Source organism: Athene noctua, chromosome 26, assembly GCF_965140245.1.
Source record: "Athene noctua chromosome 26, bAthNoc1.hap1.1, whole genome shotgun sequence".
In the NCBI taxonomy this organism is placed as follows: Eukaryota; Metazoa; Chordata; class Aves; order Strigiformes; family Strigidae; genus Athene; species Athene noctua.
This window is the reverse complement of record NC_134062.1, coordinates 6,781,827-6,800,353: the sequence shown is the minus strand read 5'-3', so window position 1 is coordinate 6,800,353 and position 18,527 is coordinate 6,781,827. Positions and strand designations below refer to the sequence as shown.

The following is an 18,527-nucleotide window of genomic DNA, read 5'->3' as shown; positions in this document are numbered from 1 at the left end:
CCTTGGGAGCTCAGAGCAGCACCACAGATGTTGGCATTAGGAAACAACCAGACACACATTTCAGGCATCTGAGCCAGGATAAGCAATGACTTTCTCAGCACTGAGTGAATACGCATTTGGAGAGCACGTTGGTAAAACCTGCATCAGTCATCCGCAACAGCGTAAGGCATGTGTCTGAGAACAGAGTTAGAAGGCCCTAAATTCTAACACCATTTCAAAAATCACTTTTGGAGGACAATGCTTACCCCTTTACACAAATGCTTCAATATCTCTTGAAGAAAGTTTTGAAAGCTTTAAGTGGACAGCGAAGGTCCATATGTATCCATATGATACTCAAGCAGTTGCCAAAAAGGGCTAAAATATGTTTTGCTTTGCATGTGTATTGGGTCTGGCAGGGGTAAACCGCAGGGTTAAGAGACAAGTGTGACCCAGGTACAAACTGGTGTAGAAAAGCAGAGAAATGGGAACAGCAGCACCCACTGCCACAAAGGACAAGGATTCAGATGCTGACACTGTGAGAGGTGTCTTTTCTTCTGCTGAGAAAAAAAAGCGCCCTAGATTGCAAGACATGCTAGACTCGTGCTCATTTTGGTTTCACGGAGCACCAAGCAAGACGATGTGATATGTCCACACGTGTGTCTCCCACCACCACCTGTTACAAAAGGTGAGAGGTCGCAAATCTCACGAGTGAATTGAGCAAGGTTGCTGGGCCCAGCACTGCATCAGCAGCATCTCCTTCTGCCAACTGCCCCACTACGAGAGTCGCAAAGAATTGGGTAAAGGAATTTGCCCAAATTTTGAAGTGTTGTGGCAAGATCTGCCAATGCTTAGGTGCAAAATCCCAAAGGCTGTAACAGTCCATACTGCAATCTCAATAGGAGTCAGCTTGAAACTAGTAGGACTCGTTCAAATAAAATAAGTAAAATAAAAGAAATTCCTGCCAGGGAGGCTGATACCGGCCGGGAAGGGCGATGCACACACGAAGGGGACCTGCCCAGACAGCAATCCTGTTCACCCCACACCACGACCAAGCTGGGACACCCGCCCGCGCTTCCTGCGCCCCAGGGAGCGAGCTCTGCACGTTTCCCAGGCCTTATCCTTCTGGGGTTTATCTAACTGTGCAAACGAACAGCACGGTAAGAACACTATTTCCTTACCAGTTCAGCTCAGCAGCAACCTGTTGTGACAACGTGAATCAGGTCAAGGAAGAACAGCGAGGTGGTGAGGGGCGTAGCACCAACAATACGCTTCCTAAAGTACTTATTTGTCATGGCAGATCCTGGGCACAGTTAGAATAATTAATATACACTGAAAGAATTCTAGCAGGCTTGTTCTATGCATTTCCTAATCTGGTTACCAGGACGATCTGTTCTTTAAGCTAAATATATCGTGCCAGCACCACAGATATTTTGGGGGAATTCTGCATGGTTGGAGAAGCGACTGAGATTCAAGAAGGACTATAATTATACTTGAAGGCCCTTTGCTGGAATGGTGACTTGATTTTTCTGATTCTTGAACAAAGATGACACCTGACAATTACATGTGTGTTTAACCTCCCTCTGCCCTTTGAATCCCAAACCTTTTAGCTAAATGTACATTTATATGGACGTAAATACACACACACGAGGGATCAGCGCCTCTTCCCACCAGAATGAAATGGCAGGATGACAGCACAAGCTAAGACTTGACTTTGTGAAAGTGAAGTGTGCCAAGACCATCACCTGTGGTGGCTTCTGACATCCCGTTGTGATTTTTTCAGGCACCTCTCTCTGTCTACAGCACAAAGCCCTCCCCTGCTGCAGAGGTGAACTCCTCAGGGGTCAGGTCACAGAATCACTCAGGTTGGAAAAGCCCCTCGGGATCATCGAGTCCAACCCTCAGCCCCACTCTACAAGTTCTCCCCTACCCCACATCCCCCCACATCTCATCCAAACGACCCTTAAACACCCCCAGGGATGGGGACTCCCCCCTCCCTGGGCAGCCTGTTCCACTCTCTGACCACTCTGTCTGGGAAAAGGTCCTAATTTTGGCTTCTAGATCCCAAATCAATCAAGAGATTTGCATCAGAAAGGTACCTCAGCTGCATCACAGCGGGAAACTGATGGAGATTTCTTCTCACAGGATGTAGCAGCACCTACACTCAAATTCTATTAGTGGTAGTTAATTACTGTAGTTTCCTGCAATTACAACCACCAGACTTGACGACGCAAGTGGTTTGTATGAGCAGTCGTAAAGGTCCACCAAGCTCAGCACCTGGTTTCTGACAACTGCCACGAGCAAACCACGTCAAGAAAGGCACAAGGAGGGAACAAGCTCATGGTAGTTCCTCCAGCCCCAACAATCCTCTGCTCAGGAAACCTCTGAATCGGTGTCTGTGTTTATTAAACCCACCACACAGCCCCTTCCAGTTCCATGTTCCCAGGCCAGTACCAAAAGTGTACCAATACTCACTGTTGGTTTTACTCCTTTCCTGAACAATTCCATCTTCAACCACTGACCCCAGATAATCCCTCTACAGTGATATTTACCCTGCTAAAATCCACAGGCAGGTGCTGCATTTGAACACCTCCCTCGTTGTGAGAATCTGAGCACTGTACGTGTTTCCCGTTCAAAATTCAGTCACCTTCCCTCCTCTGCCTCAAATAACAGGCAGTTCGAGGAAACAAAGCACAAAAGGCTGGAAGTGTGGACGCATCAAAGGAGACCGTAGCATATTTCATCACCACAGCAGCTAAAGGAATTTATTCAACTCATTCCTGAGCATCTCTCAGCTGGTTTGAAAGGTTTATTGCATCTCCTAGGGCTCGTTAACTGGTTAATTCTTTGCCATTAAGAGGAAGCAGAAGTTTTATGGTTTTCATTCTGAACAACATTTTGATTCATCTCAAAGTCAGGCAGATTTCCTTTCCTATCATCTTGGTTTTATTTTTTCCTTTTTCAGCTTTTGTAGCGTTCCCTCCCTGAGTTTTGAGAGGCTTGTTTTATTTTTTTTTTTTTTCCTTTTTCTTAGTACATTACTGGAATCAAAACTCTTTGTTCCGCCTGGGGAAAGAGGCCTCCCATCAAGCTCCCGTCTAGCAGTGTGGTTCACACAGTATCACGGCAGTAAGGTGAGCTGCTGCACAGGCCCGGCCTGCTGGTTGGTTAATGGACCATAGCACACCGAAACGCAGCTGCTCAGCTGAATGCCACACATAGCAAATAAACACAGAAAGCTAAACCTGCAGCCCGGCAGCAATGAGGAAAATGAAATAAACTGTCCTGAGCACCACTCTGAACCACCTAAACAAAGGTGAGCAAGTGCATGCAATGATACTTTAGCATATGAAAAAACCCGAACTGACTGAAAGAATATAACAGAAGGTTAAGGGCTCTGTTTTGAGAATATAAATTGAAATAATCAGCCATAAGATAAAATTTAGGTGGAGGCAGCTGACTCTTAACTGTCCTTTATTGATAGTGAGGAAGGTATGTGCAGGGGATGAAGCGGCCCAAGAACACCCAGTACAACACCGAAGGTGCCAACTCCATTGTGGATGTGCCCCTTTCTTGCAGCTCTGTGACTAGTTGAGACTCTGAGAGCTTCCAGACATCTGAAATTAGCCAAATAAATCCTGTCTTCCTTGCCATATTAAACATGTGGTTATGTAAAAACCTAACAATGAATATCCTCGCTTGACAAAACACAGTTGCTTTTACCCCAATCATCTTCCTATTGTTAGCTCAGTTTTGCAAAAAACTGTCCAAGCAGTTCCTAAAAAAAAAGAAAAAAAGGAACTTTTTCCAGGAACCTAATTTCAAACTACTTCTTTTCTGAAACTCCTCCCTCTACCTCACAGTAAGTTGCACAGAAGGTGTAAACCAGCATGGGACAGAGAGGTTAAAGATAGGTTAAAGATTTCTTTTTCATTGTCCTGTAGGGAGCTGCTTGCTACCCAGCAAGTTACCTGCATGTGTCATTTTGTAAGCATGCAGACCCCACCATCCCCTGGACGTTCAGAAAAAAACCCCCAACTTTTTAAACTATTCTCTTCTAAGGACTTTTGCCTTGCTCCTAATTCTGTGTCCTCACGTTTGAATCACCAGGAGTAAGCGAGAAGGACAAGACCAACCAAACAGCAAACTTCCTTCAAGAGGCTCTCTTCCCCATTTCCAAGAAGTGACCCACATTAAAATTATTTATGTTGTCGATGAGTTGCACAAAGTCCGACCCTGCTGTCACAAGCTGCACTATTTCCTGGTAACATGCAACGTTTTTATTTGAAGTGTGACTTTTGCACTTGGGAAAATGCAATAATGGAAGAGGGGGCCATAAACCATGAGTCAGTTCCAAGAGATACCACGCAGAGCCCATCTGTGGAATCAGCCTCTGGCACCCGACTATTTTTTAAGGCTGGACTTTTTTTTTTTTTTATGGCAGCTTACCCAGAAACTGTGTGAAGACAAAGTGCAAAGTTCAAGCCTGAGAAACATAAACCCCACTGCGTTTCATCAGGCTAGGAAGGCAGATAACCACGTTTTTCAAGTCCTGGGAGATCAGCAACATTCTTGATGTTGGGGGTATGTCTGTGCTGGGGCATTTTTCCACTTGAGGACTGCAAGTGGTACCTGACTGCACTCGTATCAAAGATTGGAGCTGTTGTGTAGTAGGCTGCAGCCTACTAACGGTCTGGGGTTGTTTTTAACACAAAATATCCACAAATGGAATAAAGATACTACTAATACGTTCATATTTGAACTGTGTGCTATGTTTTCTGTTTAGATCAATTACAGTTACAACAGTAAGTTGAGAGGGGAAGAAGCATCCACCTCCTTTAGAGTGGAGGGATAAGAGCACAAGCAATTCCTGTAAGGAATGCAACATTTTGTCTCCTGTTTGTTCCCCCTACAGCTGTAGTGTTTCGAAATGCAAATTAATTTTCAACTCCCTGCTGTCCTCTGGGTCACTCAGGCATAAAGAATTTTGCTCCTCACAGCTGCAGGCAGGGTGAAAAAGAAGGGGAGAGAGAAACTGTCTCTTTTCTTAACTGCAAAAGCTTGTATTGCCTGCTCAGCTCTCCCTTTCTGCAAGTACTTCCCCCAAACAAGTAATTCTCCACGGGGACCCCATGTACCTCTTTGTAATGCTAACCCCGTACCCAATAATCTTGAGTTCCAGCAATTCAGAGGGCAGATGGTGAAGCAATAACAGTGCCTGTTATGTTTGGAAATCTGCCCAAACTAGCTCAAAACTATCGGCCTTTAAAAGTATCAACTTGTGTTCAAGGAGTTTGTGTAGCACAGAACGCATCTGCAGGAAGCAGAATATTCTCTGCTCATCTGCAATTTGGGTCAACTATTGGACTTTTTGTCCAGGCTGCTGGATCTGTCCTTTATGCTGCTCGGGTTTGTGCGTGCAGAGGCACTCACTACCGGATCAGGGAGAAACATTCAGGCACCTAAACCACACAGGCTTTCCAGGATTTACAGAAGTGCTCCAGTGAATTTGGCACCGTTTGGTTTCCAAAATGTCTGAGGTGTTTAGATTTATGAAATTATACAAACCCAACCAAGGAACAAAATAAATGCAGGGGATACATACAAATAAGTTTACTTATTTCCTACAGACATTCACAAGGCTACTCTGCATCTAGCATGCCAACCTGTGTTAACACTTGAATAAATACTATTTAATATTTATATCACGCTCTTAATCCTTCAAGTACTTCAGAAGTATTAGAAACTTACCCTTGTGGCACCTTGGGGGCAGATACGGACTATTAGTTTGATTTTACAAACGTGGAGATGGAATGGGAGATATCAAGCAAGATCCTCAAGGCCATGAAAAGTGTGTGAGAGATGGGATTTGAGCTCCCAGCTCACCGGCCAGAACTCTGACTACAGCTTAGGTCACTGATTGCCCAAGTCCTTTGGAGATGGATTTTGATTAAAAAAAAAAAAAATTACTATAAATTGTGAAATACTGAAAGCAAACTGGTTTTGGCCTGTCTGAGGCTGACTGGTTTTGATAGATCGCCAATCTCCTGAAAAAAGGGATAGCCGATGAAATAACAGCCAGCAGGACAGCGGGATGAATGGAAGGGTATGGCTAATGCTACCTGTGAGCTCAAAGGGGCTGTCAGATCCCAACAGCCCCACTGAATAACCGCCCCAGAATGCAACTTCACAACCATTTTTTCCCCATTTGCACTGTCTGTGTGCAGAGCTGCGGCAAACGTGGACTCAGATGCAAGTGAAAATGCTGAGACAGGCCAGTATTTCTTCACTGCATAGCATAAAACAAGCAGGAAATGATAAAGGATTGTAAGAAACAGAGATGGTCAGTTTGGGCTCCAGCGTGAAAGGCAAACCAACAAGGGTGTGTGTCAAACCCTCCCCTTTGTTAATGATTTCTCAAGCACAAAAGTAAATCACCTGGGGAGGAGAAAAAATTTAATGTATCTGTATGTCATGCAGCTTATAAACAACTTTTAAAGTTTCAAGCAATGGAAAAAAATTAGTGATGGAAAACCATGTCCTCCCTATCTAACAGCAGCTGTCTGCTGAACTCATTCATGGGCACTGACAGACCAGCTACAATTTCTAGTTAACTAAATAAAATATCCCAGTGTAGGATTTGCCCTTTCACAATAACTAGCCACTTACTATACAGTTAGTTTCAGTTTTCTCAAGAGGATCACTGCGCACAGAAAAATACTATAAAGGGAGGTGGAACAGCAAGATTGCCAGTTTCCTCAATACCTGCGTTAGGTAGGAAACTCAAGACACCTCCCCTCATTTGTGTGCTGTAGCCTCGTGTACCAATCTTCCACTTGCCCTGTGTTTTATTTATGGCTCTCTTTCCCCAGATATCAAGGAGAGCATTACAAAAATGATTGCATAAGTAAGGATGCACTTTTTTTTTCCTGCTGTACCCACGGAGAAGTTAGGATCCACTTTTTTTTTTTTTTTTTTTTAACACCTAGATTATGGTAGACAGGGTGAATCACTCTCCAGATATACCCATCTCCTTTAATGTACTACAAAACTAATTAACCTTAGACCTGGATAATAGCTGGATGCCCAAGAGTAAAGGAGATGAATCCTACTTTAAAGGACTTGCCCAAAGTCACACAAGAAATGTCTTAGCAGGAAAGAGAATTGCAAACAAATCCTTCAAAACTCAGATTTATGTCCTAATCATGAACTCCTTTAAAGCTCGAGACAGAAGTAAAAGATCTGACCCTACTTGGAGGTTTGAAACTTTTCAGTTCACATTCAAACTTGTCAGCTTGGATACTCTGAAAATACCTATTAAAAGTACAAAAACACCCCAAGGGTTCATTCACAGAATGAACACAGCTAATATAAACCTTCAGCCTCACTCCACAGCCAACACTCTCCTCAGCCCATCGTAGTGACTGTGGCCAATTTCATCATTTGGATCTAAATGTTATGGCTAACACACACGACCTACCTTCTTCGTGCAGCACTTCAATAAACCTTTGTGTAAGAATAAGAAGTTATTGCTTAAACAAATCTATTGATGTGGTTGCCAGCACTCAAGTCATAACAATTCCAGGCATACTTGGGGAACTGCACTCCAGGGTTGCTGTGCTGCCACGTAACTATTTGCTATTTGAACTGTGGTGGGCCCAGGTAAAAGCTTGAGGATTTATATCTGAGGGAAACTCTGCAGATGCTGAAAAGTCTTTCTGAAGCAAAAATCTTGGAGCACAAAGCAATTCCCTACCAGGGACATCACAGGTAGGGATTACCATAAATTGGAAGTTCTTGGCTTTAGGGGCTGCCTTGTGTTTACAGTTAAAAAATAGTATTTAAAGAAAGGAAGGGGAAAAAAGCAACGATTTTGTAAATATTTATAACTTTCTACTTTTCAGTAGAGTTTGCTTTACTACTTGTTTGTCCTGTTCAGTTTCATTCTCTAGCAGTAAGAGAGAGTGGAAACTGGTTAAAATTACCCTCGAAGAGTTAAAACATCAAGAAAAACTATTAATAATCACGTGAAGCTCAACTGTCCTGAATTCCAAATCAAGGCTTCCTTCACAAATGCCAAAGATCCAAAGCCAGCCAGGCAGACTTTTATTATAATGAAAATGATGAGCTAGTAAAAGGGACTCCTCACACTAGCACCAGGAACCAAAGAGATGACATATAGATTACTAAACTTCTGCTTGAGCTGAGGGGAACCAGATTTGTGTAGATCCCTGCCAAGATGCTGCCCGAGATCTCATTGTGTTACTCTGTTCTGGTAACTGTTCTCCCTACACTCAAATCTGCAATAAATTAGCATCAAAGGCAACTACATCACCCAGCTGCAGCCACAGGATCGCTCGAGGGGAAGAGTAACACCGAAGGACCCAGACCAAGCTGTGATGTCACCAGAAATCCCAAGGTGCTGTTAAGGAGCTTATCTGAAGAGTATAATGACCAGCACGAGGGAATGAGACCATCCCTTGCAAAGGGTTGTGGCTGGTGCCCAGTATAGAACAGGGATCAAGATCCCCTTAAATGCTCCAATTTGATCGTGTGTACAGTTCTGAAAAGTCTCAGCTTTCATTTCATTTTTTCTTTAATCCTACCCAACTTGTCCAAAACATTTGCTCATAAATGGGAAGAACAGACAGCAAGAATCAGGTGCATTGCTAAACTCTGTCTTCCATAGGCATTCACTTTCTCAGCAAGAAAAGCAGTGCCCTTTCCTGTTGACTGCAGATCCCTGGTATTTCTAACAACTCAAAAAGAAGCTGCAGATCTTCAATATGGGAAACTGGTCGATTCAAAATGAATGCCATTTCTACATCCATCTTTTCCAATTACAAAAGCTGATGATGTATCAATGCAAATGCATAAAGAAGTATAAAAAACACCATTTGCTTTTAGCCTACAAAATCCTCTGTTAATAGAGCTGACTGTACTGAACGGATTACCTCACGAAATAACACCTGATACCACTAGTTCAGGGTATACAAGGGTTAGCCTGTGCTCCACTCTGACCGCCAAGAGAGAAATTATCATCAAGTGCCAGGCAACAGGAACATTTTCAGCATGGAAAAAGAACTGACAGTATTTTATACCCCATCCTCTGTAGTCCAGGCCACTCCAGCACACTATTCCCAACAGCATTTGAATAAAAAGAATGTAAAGTAATCCCTCATCTGCTGCAGCTCACAACTCCTTTACTCCCTGAAGAGCAACGTGGCTTTTCTCTGGCATGTTGATCATGTGAGAGAGCCAGCCAAGCGTGGCCAACGGACCCCAGCCCACCGACCCGCGAGCCCCTGAAGGCAGAGAGAAACGGCACCGCCGCAACTGCAACACCAAATCACCCCCACGGAAGGGTTCAAGGCCAGGTTAGACAAGGCTTTGGGCAACCTGGGCTAGTGGAAGGTGTCCCTGCCCATGGCAAGGGGTGGTACTAGATGACCTTCAATGTCCCTTTCAACCCAAACCATTCGATGAGTCTATGAGTGTTGAGCCTCCCGTCCGCACCATGGCTCCATCCAGCCCACCTCAGATCCTGCATAAACCTTGGCCACGTGCTCTGCCAGTGACCTGCCCAGTTTTCCAACCCTTTGGCCTCTCCTGCTGCCAGGCCCGAAGTTTCTGCTGACCACATTACTGCGGACTCCTATGCTCGTCATAAATTCAGAAGTTGTGGAGAGCTCCGTTTCGAAATATTCTGAGGCGCAAACGAGGACATGGTACAGATGCTGCAATGCAGCATTTAACCAGCTCCCACACTGCACAAACACATCCTCTGCAAGCACAATTCCTTCTAATTGGGGTCAAGCTAAATTTAAGTTCTATTTGGTTTCCTCTGAGAAAAAAAATATTCAGGGGAAAAAAAAAAGTCTACCTACATACAAAGGGAACAAAGGCCTCTTCACGAGTCAGGGATTATGCTGAATTTGCTGCATCTTGCAGCTCCATAAAACAAACTAGCATGGCGGGTGTCAACAGCACCAAACCAACTGGGAACATGTCTCAGGGCGATGAAGAAACAGCTACTCCCTACTAAGCTTGGTCTGCTTCCAAATGACGCTTCATTGGCAGGGGAAGTATTCAAAACCCAGAAGGAGCCAACAAATGAATAGCGCACTAAAATTAAATGGAGACGGGCCTCATAAGGCAGTCTCTGTCGGGTGATGAGAGCTGACCAGAGGTATTGTGCAAACCAACATACTCGAAGGAAGTATCACCACAAACTTTGCTGATCTAGACCCAACAGAGAAGTCAAAAATCCCTCACATCAAAACTGGTTTTACTCCTACAGGTACCAGCCCATAATTCAGTACTGACGTTTGACAGAAGAGAGGAATCAAAAGAACAGATTGCTGTTACTTTTGCTGGAAGCAACACACCTACGTGCACCCCAGCCCAGTGCCCAGGAGCACCGTGGCTCCTAATTTCTATTTTCCCAAGCAGCCTGAAAAACAGATAATTTTGAAAAATAATCCTGTGATCTACTCATGACTCAGATCCTTATCTAAGAAACTGGACAATGATGCCTCCTTCCCCTCACTGCCATCCTGTCTACAAGAGCCTTGAGGAAAGGGCTGTTTCACACCAGGTGGAGGTATAACTCCAGCCACAGAATGGTTTTGTCACTGTTTGGAGAGCTGAAAGTGTCATCACACTAGAAACTGGAATTAAAAAAAAAACAACCCACAACCAAACCCAAAACCCAGGACACTACCTGCCTACAGTTCACAGAATCATTCAGGTTGGAAATGCCCCTCGGGATCATCGAGTCCAACCCTCAGCCCAACTCTACAAAGTTCTCCCCTACCCCACATCCCCCCACAGCTCATCCCAACGGCCCTTAAACCCCCCCAGGGATGGGGACTCCCCCCTCCCTGAGCAGCCTGTTCCACTCTCTGACCACTCTGTCTGGGAAACATTTTCTCCTCCTGCCCAGCCTGACCCTCCCCTGTGGCAGTTTCCAGCCGTTCCCTCTTGTCCTGTCCCTGATCCCCTGGGAGCAGAGCCCAGCCCCAGCCTCTCTGCAATGTCCTGTCAGGAGCTGCAGAGAGGGATGAGGGCTCCCCTCAGCCTCCTCCTCCTCACACTGAACACTCCCAGCTCCTTCCCTGGCTCCTCACAGGATTGATTCTCCAGCCCTTCCCCAGCCTCGTTGCCCTCCTCTGCCCTCGCTCCAGCCCCTCCAGATCTCTCTCGGATTGAGGTGCCCAAACCTGGACACAACCTCCAGGTGTGGCCTCCCCAGTGCCGAGCACAGGGGGACTGTCACCTCCCTGCTCCTGCTGGCCACACTAGTGCTGATCCAAGCCAGGAGGCCGTTGGCTTTCTTGGCCACCCGGGCACACTGCTGGCTCCTGTTCAGCTGCTTGTCAATGAGAACCCCCAGATCCTTCTCTCCCAGACAGCTCCAGCCACACTCCCCGAGCCTGTAGCCATGCAGGGGGTGGTTGTGGCCCAAGGGCAGGACCTGGCACTTGGCCTTGTTGAAGCTCATGCAATCCCCAGCACGAATCACCAGGCACAGAGAAAGATTTTAAGGTGCAGTACTCACCCGTACTGCTATTATTATAAACATTTGTTAACAACCTTACCTCCCTGTACCTGCTTATAGTGTTACTTCTTACATCTACACACATCAGTTAAAAAAAAATTACAAACTGCATCCTCATCAAAAATTGAAAGGCAACACCAGTCTGCTTGCTCCACTCATCCCATCTTACCCAGACACCCTCCCCTAAGGAGAAACTCTATAAACAGACGTATTATACCCTGAAGTTTAGCAGACACAAGTTCTGTCATGCCAGCCTGAGAGGAACCTTTCAGAAGAGAGGACTCTTTGCCTTAGTGCAAGACCAATCCCAAAAACTCAAGTAAACAAGGAAGACAAATGCTTTGCTAGTTCAGAATCAGCAGATGCTCAATGTAAAGCGCGTGTACGGAGCTTTGCAGGTCGGCATCGCCCGGGCTCTTGCTCTGTAACATTCCTGTATCGCTTTCCTCCTCTATCTCATGCCAATTTATTCTCCTTTTGAAGGAGGTGCAACAGATGCAGAATGAGAGTGATTACTTGCTGAGCCCACAGAAAGACAACACCCTGCAGTAGGTAAAACATTTCCTCTGTGTTTTTAAATTCCCTTCTGGGCATACAGACACACTCTTCTCCTAGCTAAGCAATCTGAGCCAACTGCCTCAACACAGTGTTTCGTAAAAAAAATAAAAACTGTTAGACCTATTTCGGTTTTTTGTCTTTCCTTATTGCTTTTATTCTCTTGGTCTGCTCCTCTCTCACCATTTCCTAGCTAAAAGACAAGCAAAGATTCAGATGTTCATGGCTGCAAATTTGGGACTGCTCGTGTTGTTTCAGAGCAAATTCTTAAGAATTTAGCCTTTGTCAGCTTCCCAAAGCTGATAATTAATAAAATCCTTAACATAACTCCAGTTTGGTTCAACACTGCATTTCTGAGGAGCACAGGAATGCCACACCCCTCATTTCAAACACGGTCAGTGTCTCCTTCAGACCTGCTCAATCTTTTGGGTATTGGTTAGCATTAACCTAAACGAATCTACGAATGTATTGAGTTCTTTTTTGTTTTCCTGAACTGAAATGTTCTACGGATGTAATCCCAACACATTCCCAGTAGGTACCATCCACAGACTTCATCTACAGTACTCGCTGCTCCTATAAAAATAGTTGTCTATGTTCTGGTTATGAGGGGAAGGAACAGGGCTGCATCCCTGCGCTATCTATTTCAACTATGGGTCTCCTGTGATATCTCAGTCCCCTTTCAGCTCTCCTGGGAGCAAGAGTCAGCTCCAAGACTGAGGAACATTAACTACAGAATGAAGGAATCTTAAAATGCTGTGCATGCACAGAGCTTGATACACAGGAACCCAGAAATGTCTCCACAAAACCAATCCTGGGGATTACGTCACTTGGAATACAGGTCAGAGAGCTGAATCACATAGAAAAAAACAATCCTACTGTGTGAAATGGAGACATGCCCCTGTTAGCAACATTCAAATTGGATCTGCTTCATTGCAGGGAGTTAGGAAAGAGTTATTAAATCAAGGGTAAAAGCAAGTGGTAACTTCTCAGATGAAGAGACTTCATTAGCACAGCTCAGACACAGTCACTCAGGTGCATGTGACGGGAGGGGAGTGACCAGAACAAGAAGGGAGCTCCTAGACCCTGTCAAACAGGAGCCTCCAGTGGAGTTAGAACAGTTTTGTTCAGCTCAAGATATGTCTTTTAATGCTAAATAAAATACATACCCCTTAAAGTCAGGGGAAGAAGTCAGTGCAGAGGGCAGGGAAAAGCTTTAATTACTGCTGACTTGTGCCTAACTAAAATGGACAGGAGGAGGGCTGGGGATAAAAGAGAATTCTCTCTTTCCCATTAATGAGCTCACTCTGCTGGCACGTCTCCTGCCCTCCAAGATTGCTCCCACAGCACGAATATAAAACCAGCTCTATAGCTACCCGGTGGTGTGAACTGCCTACTCCTGATGTAGTTCTTACATGGGTTACTGTCTGTTTCTGTCTCCAAACCATCCAGTTTCTGGCTCTCTGATGCTTTTCAGGCCCCAGAAATAAAGATCTCTACTGGTTCCAATTAACAAGCCAACGAGCCTTGCCACAGTCCCGATTCCATAAGAACAAGCTCATATTATTCACCAACTGGTAGTAAAACACTTCATGTCAGGCAAGGGAGTGCACATTGCTGTTACCAGCTGGAAAAAGTACATGAAACAGCTCCCCACCCTTTACCATCCCTTTTCCAAAAGGCACAAGGAGTCTGGAGGACCGCTGAAAACAAATTTAACGGAAAACCTCCTTTCCTACGCCGCTCGTGACGACACTTCTCCTTCAGCCTGGGCGCAAAAGCTGGGAGGCGTCAGATTAACAATTCTGGCATGAGAGGTCTACTGCAAAATCTCCCGCGTTCAGCAAGGAGCGAAAATATGAAACAGAACAACAAGCTGACATAGTCAGACAGTGATGCTACACCCATCACTGATTTCCTGATGGCTTTAACTCCTGGGCAAACTGGCTGCAGCCCATGGCTGCGCCACGCTGCTTTTCTAAATAACTCCCAGCATGGGCCATTTATGGGAATGACCTTGGCCAGTGAACTGTGAAGGAATTTGAGTCCTCTGTTTGCTGCTCGGCAATGCAGGTACCTCCCCGAGTCCCCATTCTGGATTGGAGATAGAGAGCATGTGAAACCAAAGTTGATCTGAGGAAGAGTAGAAGCAGTTGTCTAGTTTTTGTCTTGGAATGGACAGCTCTTCTCTGCTACCTCCCTAAACTGCTGGTGGCAAAGGCAAAAGGGACTGAGAAGAGCTACAGAAAACTCATCATGACAAACAGAGAAAACTAAGCTGTGACAAACCATATTATCCAGTCAATTCCTGTAAATTTTGTGAAATCAGTGGAAAAGGCAGATGAAGGATCTACACTGCCGATCATGCTGGAATCATACAAATGTACTGAGTTATAGACATGTATGCATTTAACACACCAGTTAATTATCCACTGATATTGACACATATATAAAGTTTATTTCCCTGAAAAAAAAAAATATTATTCAAAGACTTCAAGAGGTTGAGGACTCATCTTCAGTGCTCCCATGTCAAACCATGATGCTTCTTATTAGCATGAGTCTCAATTTATCTTTCAGCCATCAATCTTTGCTAGGCATTTCCCTGATGGTACCGACTAGCCCTTTGTAGATACGATCACCCTGAGATAAGATTCCCATCTGAGGAAGAACTCAAGAATGGATTGTTTCCTACCGTCATGGCCAGAGTTGAGAAGATGCTCTCCCAGGTCGCAGCCAAACACCCTTTCCTTCAGGATCCCCCGCTGTTTCAGTTTCTGTTTCGTTGGGCGCGACTTCATGAATGTACGAAGGAAGGTGATGAGCTTGCCGTGTTTTTTCGACACTGCACAACAAAATTAAAAAAAAACCACAAAACACTTCATTTTAGATCTGGCTCAGTTGGGGAAGGCCAAGTATAACATGTTCTACAGAGCACGTTAAGAACTGTAGTACCATTAATATCAATTATTTACAGAAACAGATTTTCCAAGGTCCGATACTAAACAGAGACTTGGCTTTTGTTCTAATTCTTGGCTAGTGAAGAAATAACAGGAGACAGCTGTAATGGAAGAATTTAACACAAAGCCACATCTATCTGCAAAGCAGCTTCAGGTGGGAGTGTACAAAAGGACTGTCACGGCGTCCTGGCAGATGGGCAGCACCCAAGAGCTGCAATTTTCATCTCTGGAAAAATGAGCAAGGCTAAACTAACAAACCCAGTCACCTCACATCCATTGACAAACACGGTGCACAATCTACAGGCAGAAATAAATGCTCTGTTGCTGGCTCTCATTCCAGTAGTCTTAGGCGCCTCCAGAACAAACGAATGACTAATAATATCTGAACTTAGAGGACGCTTAGCTCTAAGTGCTACAGACTATAGCCCTTCCAGCACACCTGCGATTTTAATGAACCTCGCTGCAGCTGTGGAAGTACAGCCCATTCCAGGGCATTACTAGCTCCCTGAGTCTTCTCAAGCCTTTGCAAGATAAAAGCACTTCTGTCTTTGTTTTATTTAATAGAAAACTAAGGCAGCTGATTTGAAGAGATGCAGTTTATCCCCTCCAGAATAAATATGAGTCTGCAAAGAGATGAGAGGGTAGCTCAGGAGCCATCCCTCCAAACCTCCTGCTCCGTTCCTCTACACAACGCCGTGCAGTCTCCGGGTGGCACCGCTGAAGTCGGTCACTCTGTTAAAAACCCCCCACTCCTGCTAAGGAGGATAATCCGCAGCCGAAGGAAACGGAGAGTCACGCAGGGCAGAAGTGGGTGACACAAATAAACTCATGCAAATCGGGAGGAGAGGCAGAGCACAGGTTTGAATGGGAAGCAGAACAATGCCCTTGAATGTCAACTTTTCTTCCTGAGGCCCACTCCGAAAGCGAGAGGGCTCTGGCCTCCTCAACAAAAGTGCCATTGTACACATGATTTAAAAGCAGTTTAACTTCAACAGAAGAGCTCTATTGAAAAGAACAAATCACTAGGTATAAAAGGCTGTGCTTTGTGAGGAAGCCTTTACAGCTCCAGGAAGTTGTAAAGTCTCCTGCAGCACCGCAAGGCAATACCAGCAATCACTCTGCCCTGCTCCTGTCTCAGATCCCAGAGAGGAAAGACAACCGTATATTCCACCTGCATTAAAACTGTAAGTACCGTAATCAAATTTCAGCAGAGTAACACTATTTCAAACAAACAACAAAAGCAATGAAGACCCTCGGTGACAAAGGCACATCTCTTCAGAGTCGCTGCTGCTCGGGAACACGCACAGCCTGAAATTCCGCGAGCAGCTTTAGAAGTTGGGACTCAGCAAAAGAGAGATTTATGCAGCAATGCTTCATGTAGGCAGACAGGGTATTCTTCAACCAGACAACATGAAAAACCTTGTCCCGAGAGCAAGGTTATACCATGCTACACTTCACGATGTTTTAATCCCTTTAAACAGAGAAATACATCTGAATACCTGAAATCCTCAAATCACCACCAAAACTCATGTCTGTGTTCTCAACAGCCAAGCCTGAATCATTTAACAAAATACAGAAGCATTGAGCATGACAAACTGTGGCTACGGGGGCCTTAATTAGAGGAATGTTTTCAGTTTGATGGGGCTTTTTAATTACTCACAATAAATGAACAGATTGTGCTGACATGCCAAACTAAGTTCGGATAGATTTTGGTTGTATCCATCATCACAGTAAAGTAACGGCTCATTTATCATCTCCTATCAGCCCTGCTCAAGAATAAATGGAGACGCAGTGTCATCCTGGCTTGTGTGGAATTTCAAAGGGTTAGCACCCCCGGGCTGCTGCCATAATGCTATTGGAGGTGATAGACCCAAGACAGATGCTTTTACAACAGTCAAATAAACAGACAAATAAAGCAATTACTAATACATATGTATCATTTGAATCATTTCACAGGCTCCGTACACAGTTCTTCATGAAGTATCTTGCCTGACTTAATGAAAAATGAGTCCGCTGGATAAGGATTTAAAATGGAGAAAAATGCATCCAACTCCAGTACTATGGAAATTCTACTGATGCTGGTGACCAGGTCAAGCAAGTGACTTTTGGGTGTCACTTCACACATTAAAAGTAGAAAAAGGTGCAATGGATACACCTCTATGATCCAAAGATGTGCTTTGTTTGCTATCAATACTTGTTCACTAACCAGAAAGGAGACCTGAATTCTAAAACCACAATAAATCTGCTCTGCCTTTAAAGCACTCGGTACAGGTTAAAAGAATTGTCTTGTTTTCTGCATCATTAAGCACACTCCTGCAAGCACGCTCCCATGGTGTACCAGCACAACAGTCCAAGGCACTGTTGGGCCAATGCCTGAGCAGGTTCAGTAATCAGAAATTCACTTATCAACGGCCCGTTGAAACATTTGCACGGTTCCTTGGTTAAACACAGTGTCCTGCATCGCTCTTCTCTGAATCGCTGCCTACTCTGTAGGAGAGTTTCTCGGGCTAAACCAGCTTCAGAGTTTTATACCTACGCAAGAATGATTCACTGGTAGGAGTTCAGCTTCTCCTAGGTGGGAAGAAAAAGAGAACAGCAAGGAAATGCAAGCAGTCATCTCTTTGCTGACAGGTTATAAAAAAGAACAAAAAAGCAAGTAGGTGTCTGATAAGGATAAGCCATCCCTACAAGCTGTAAGAGCTCAGGGGCTGGCAGGTACACTGTCTTTCTGCCAAGAGCAACAAAGAGCAAAATACTTTCTATCCTTCTTCCCAAACTTCTGGTATCATTTGATCCTCAAATCAGCAATGTATCCTAAGAGAGATTTAATTTTTGATGCATTTTGCTTTAGGTGAAGCTAGCACATCAGACCCAGTTTCCAGATAAGCACCAGTTCACAGAATCCCAGAATCATCTCGATTGGAAAAGCCCTCAAAGCTCCTCCAGCCCAACCATGACCCTCACCCTGACCGTTCCCAACTCCCCCAGATCCCTCAGCGCTGGCTCAGCCCGACTCTTCAACCCCTCCAGGGATCCCGGGGACTCCCCCCCTGCCCTGGGCAGCCCATTCCAACGCCCAGCAGCCCCTTCTGCACAGAAATCCTTCCTCAGAGCCAGCCTGACCCTGCCCTGGGCAGCTTGAGGCCATTCCCTCAGGGCCTGGCGCTGGTTGCTACCAAGAATCCTGCAGAATAAATGTTTTCTGCTCTGACATACTGGTCCCAGACCTTTTCTGTCCTGCCGGTGATAGCACCAGCAATAGCAATTTGTGCTCTCCCACTGCAGCGCCAGTGGTTGTCCTGCACCCATTCACCAATCTCAAAAACTCCACAATTAGTGAATGCAAAGAAGTCGTGGAATCAAGGCACAGGGTTCAGACCAGAAATAAATCTAAAAATGTTACAAACTAAGGAGACGTGGGTAAAATAAACTAGCGCTTTCTACCTTTATTGTCCCACCAATAAAGCAGGGATGTGATAAAT

At 44.9% G+C, this 18,527-nt stretch overlaps 1 protein-coding gene across 4 annotated transcripts in view; it reads right to left on the bottom strand.

Annotated features, from left to right (window-relative positions):
* Window positions 1-18,527, bottom strand: part of ARHGAP32 (Rho GTPase activating protein 32) — a 260,901-nt gene that overhangs the window by 25,182 nt on the left and 217,192 nt on the right. For all 4 annotated transcript variants that reach the window (XM_074927289.1, XM_074927290.1, XM_074927288.1 and 1 more), the window contains one exon: window positions 14,781-14,930. In XM_074927289.1, coding sequence (XP_074783390.1) covers window positions 14,781-14,930 — 150 coding nt within the window. The remainder of the gene's footprint in view (window positions 1-14,780; window positions 14,931-18,527) is intronic.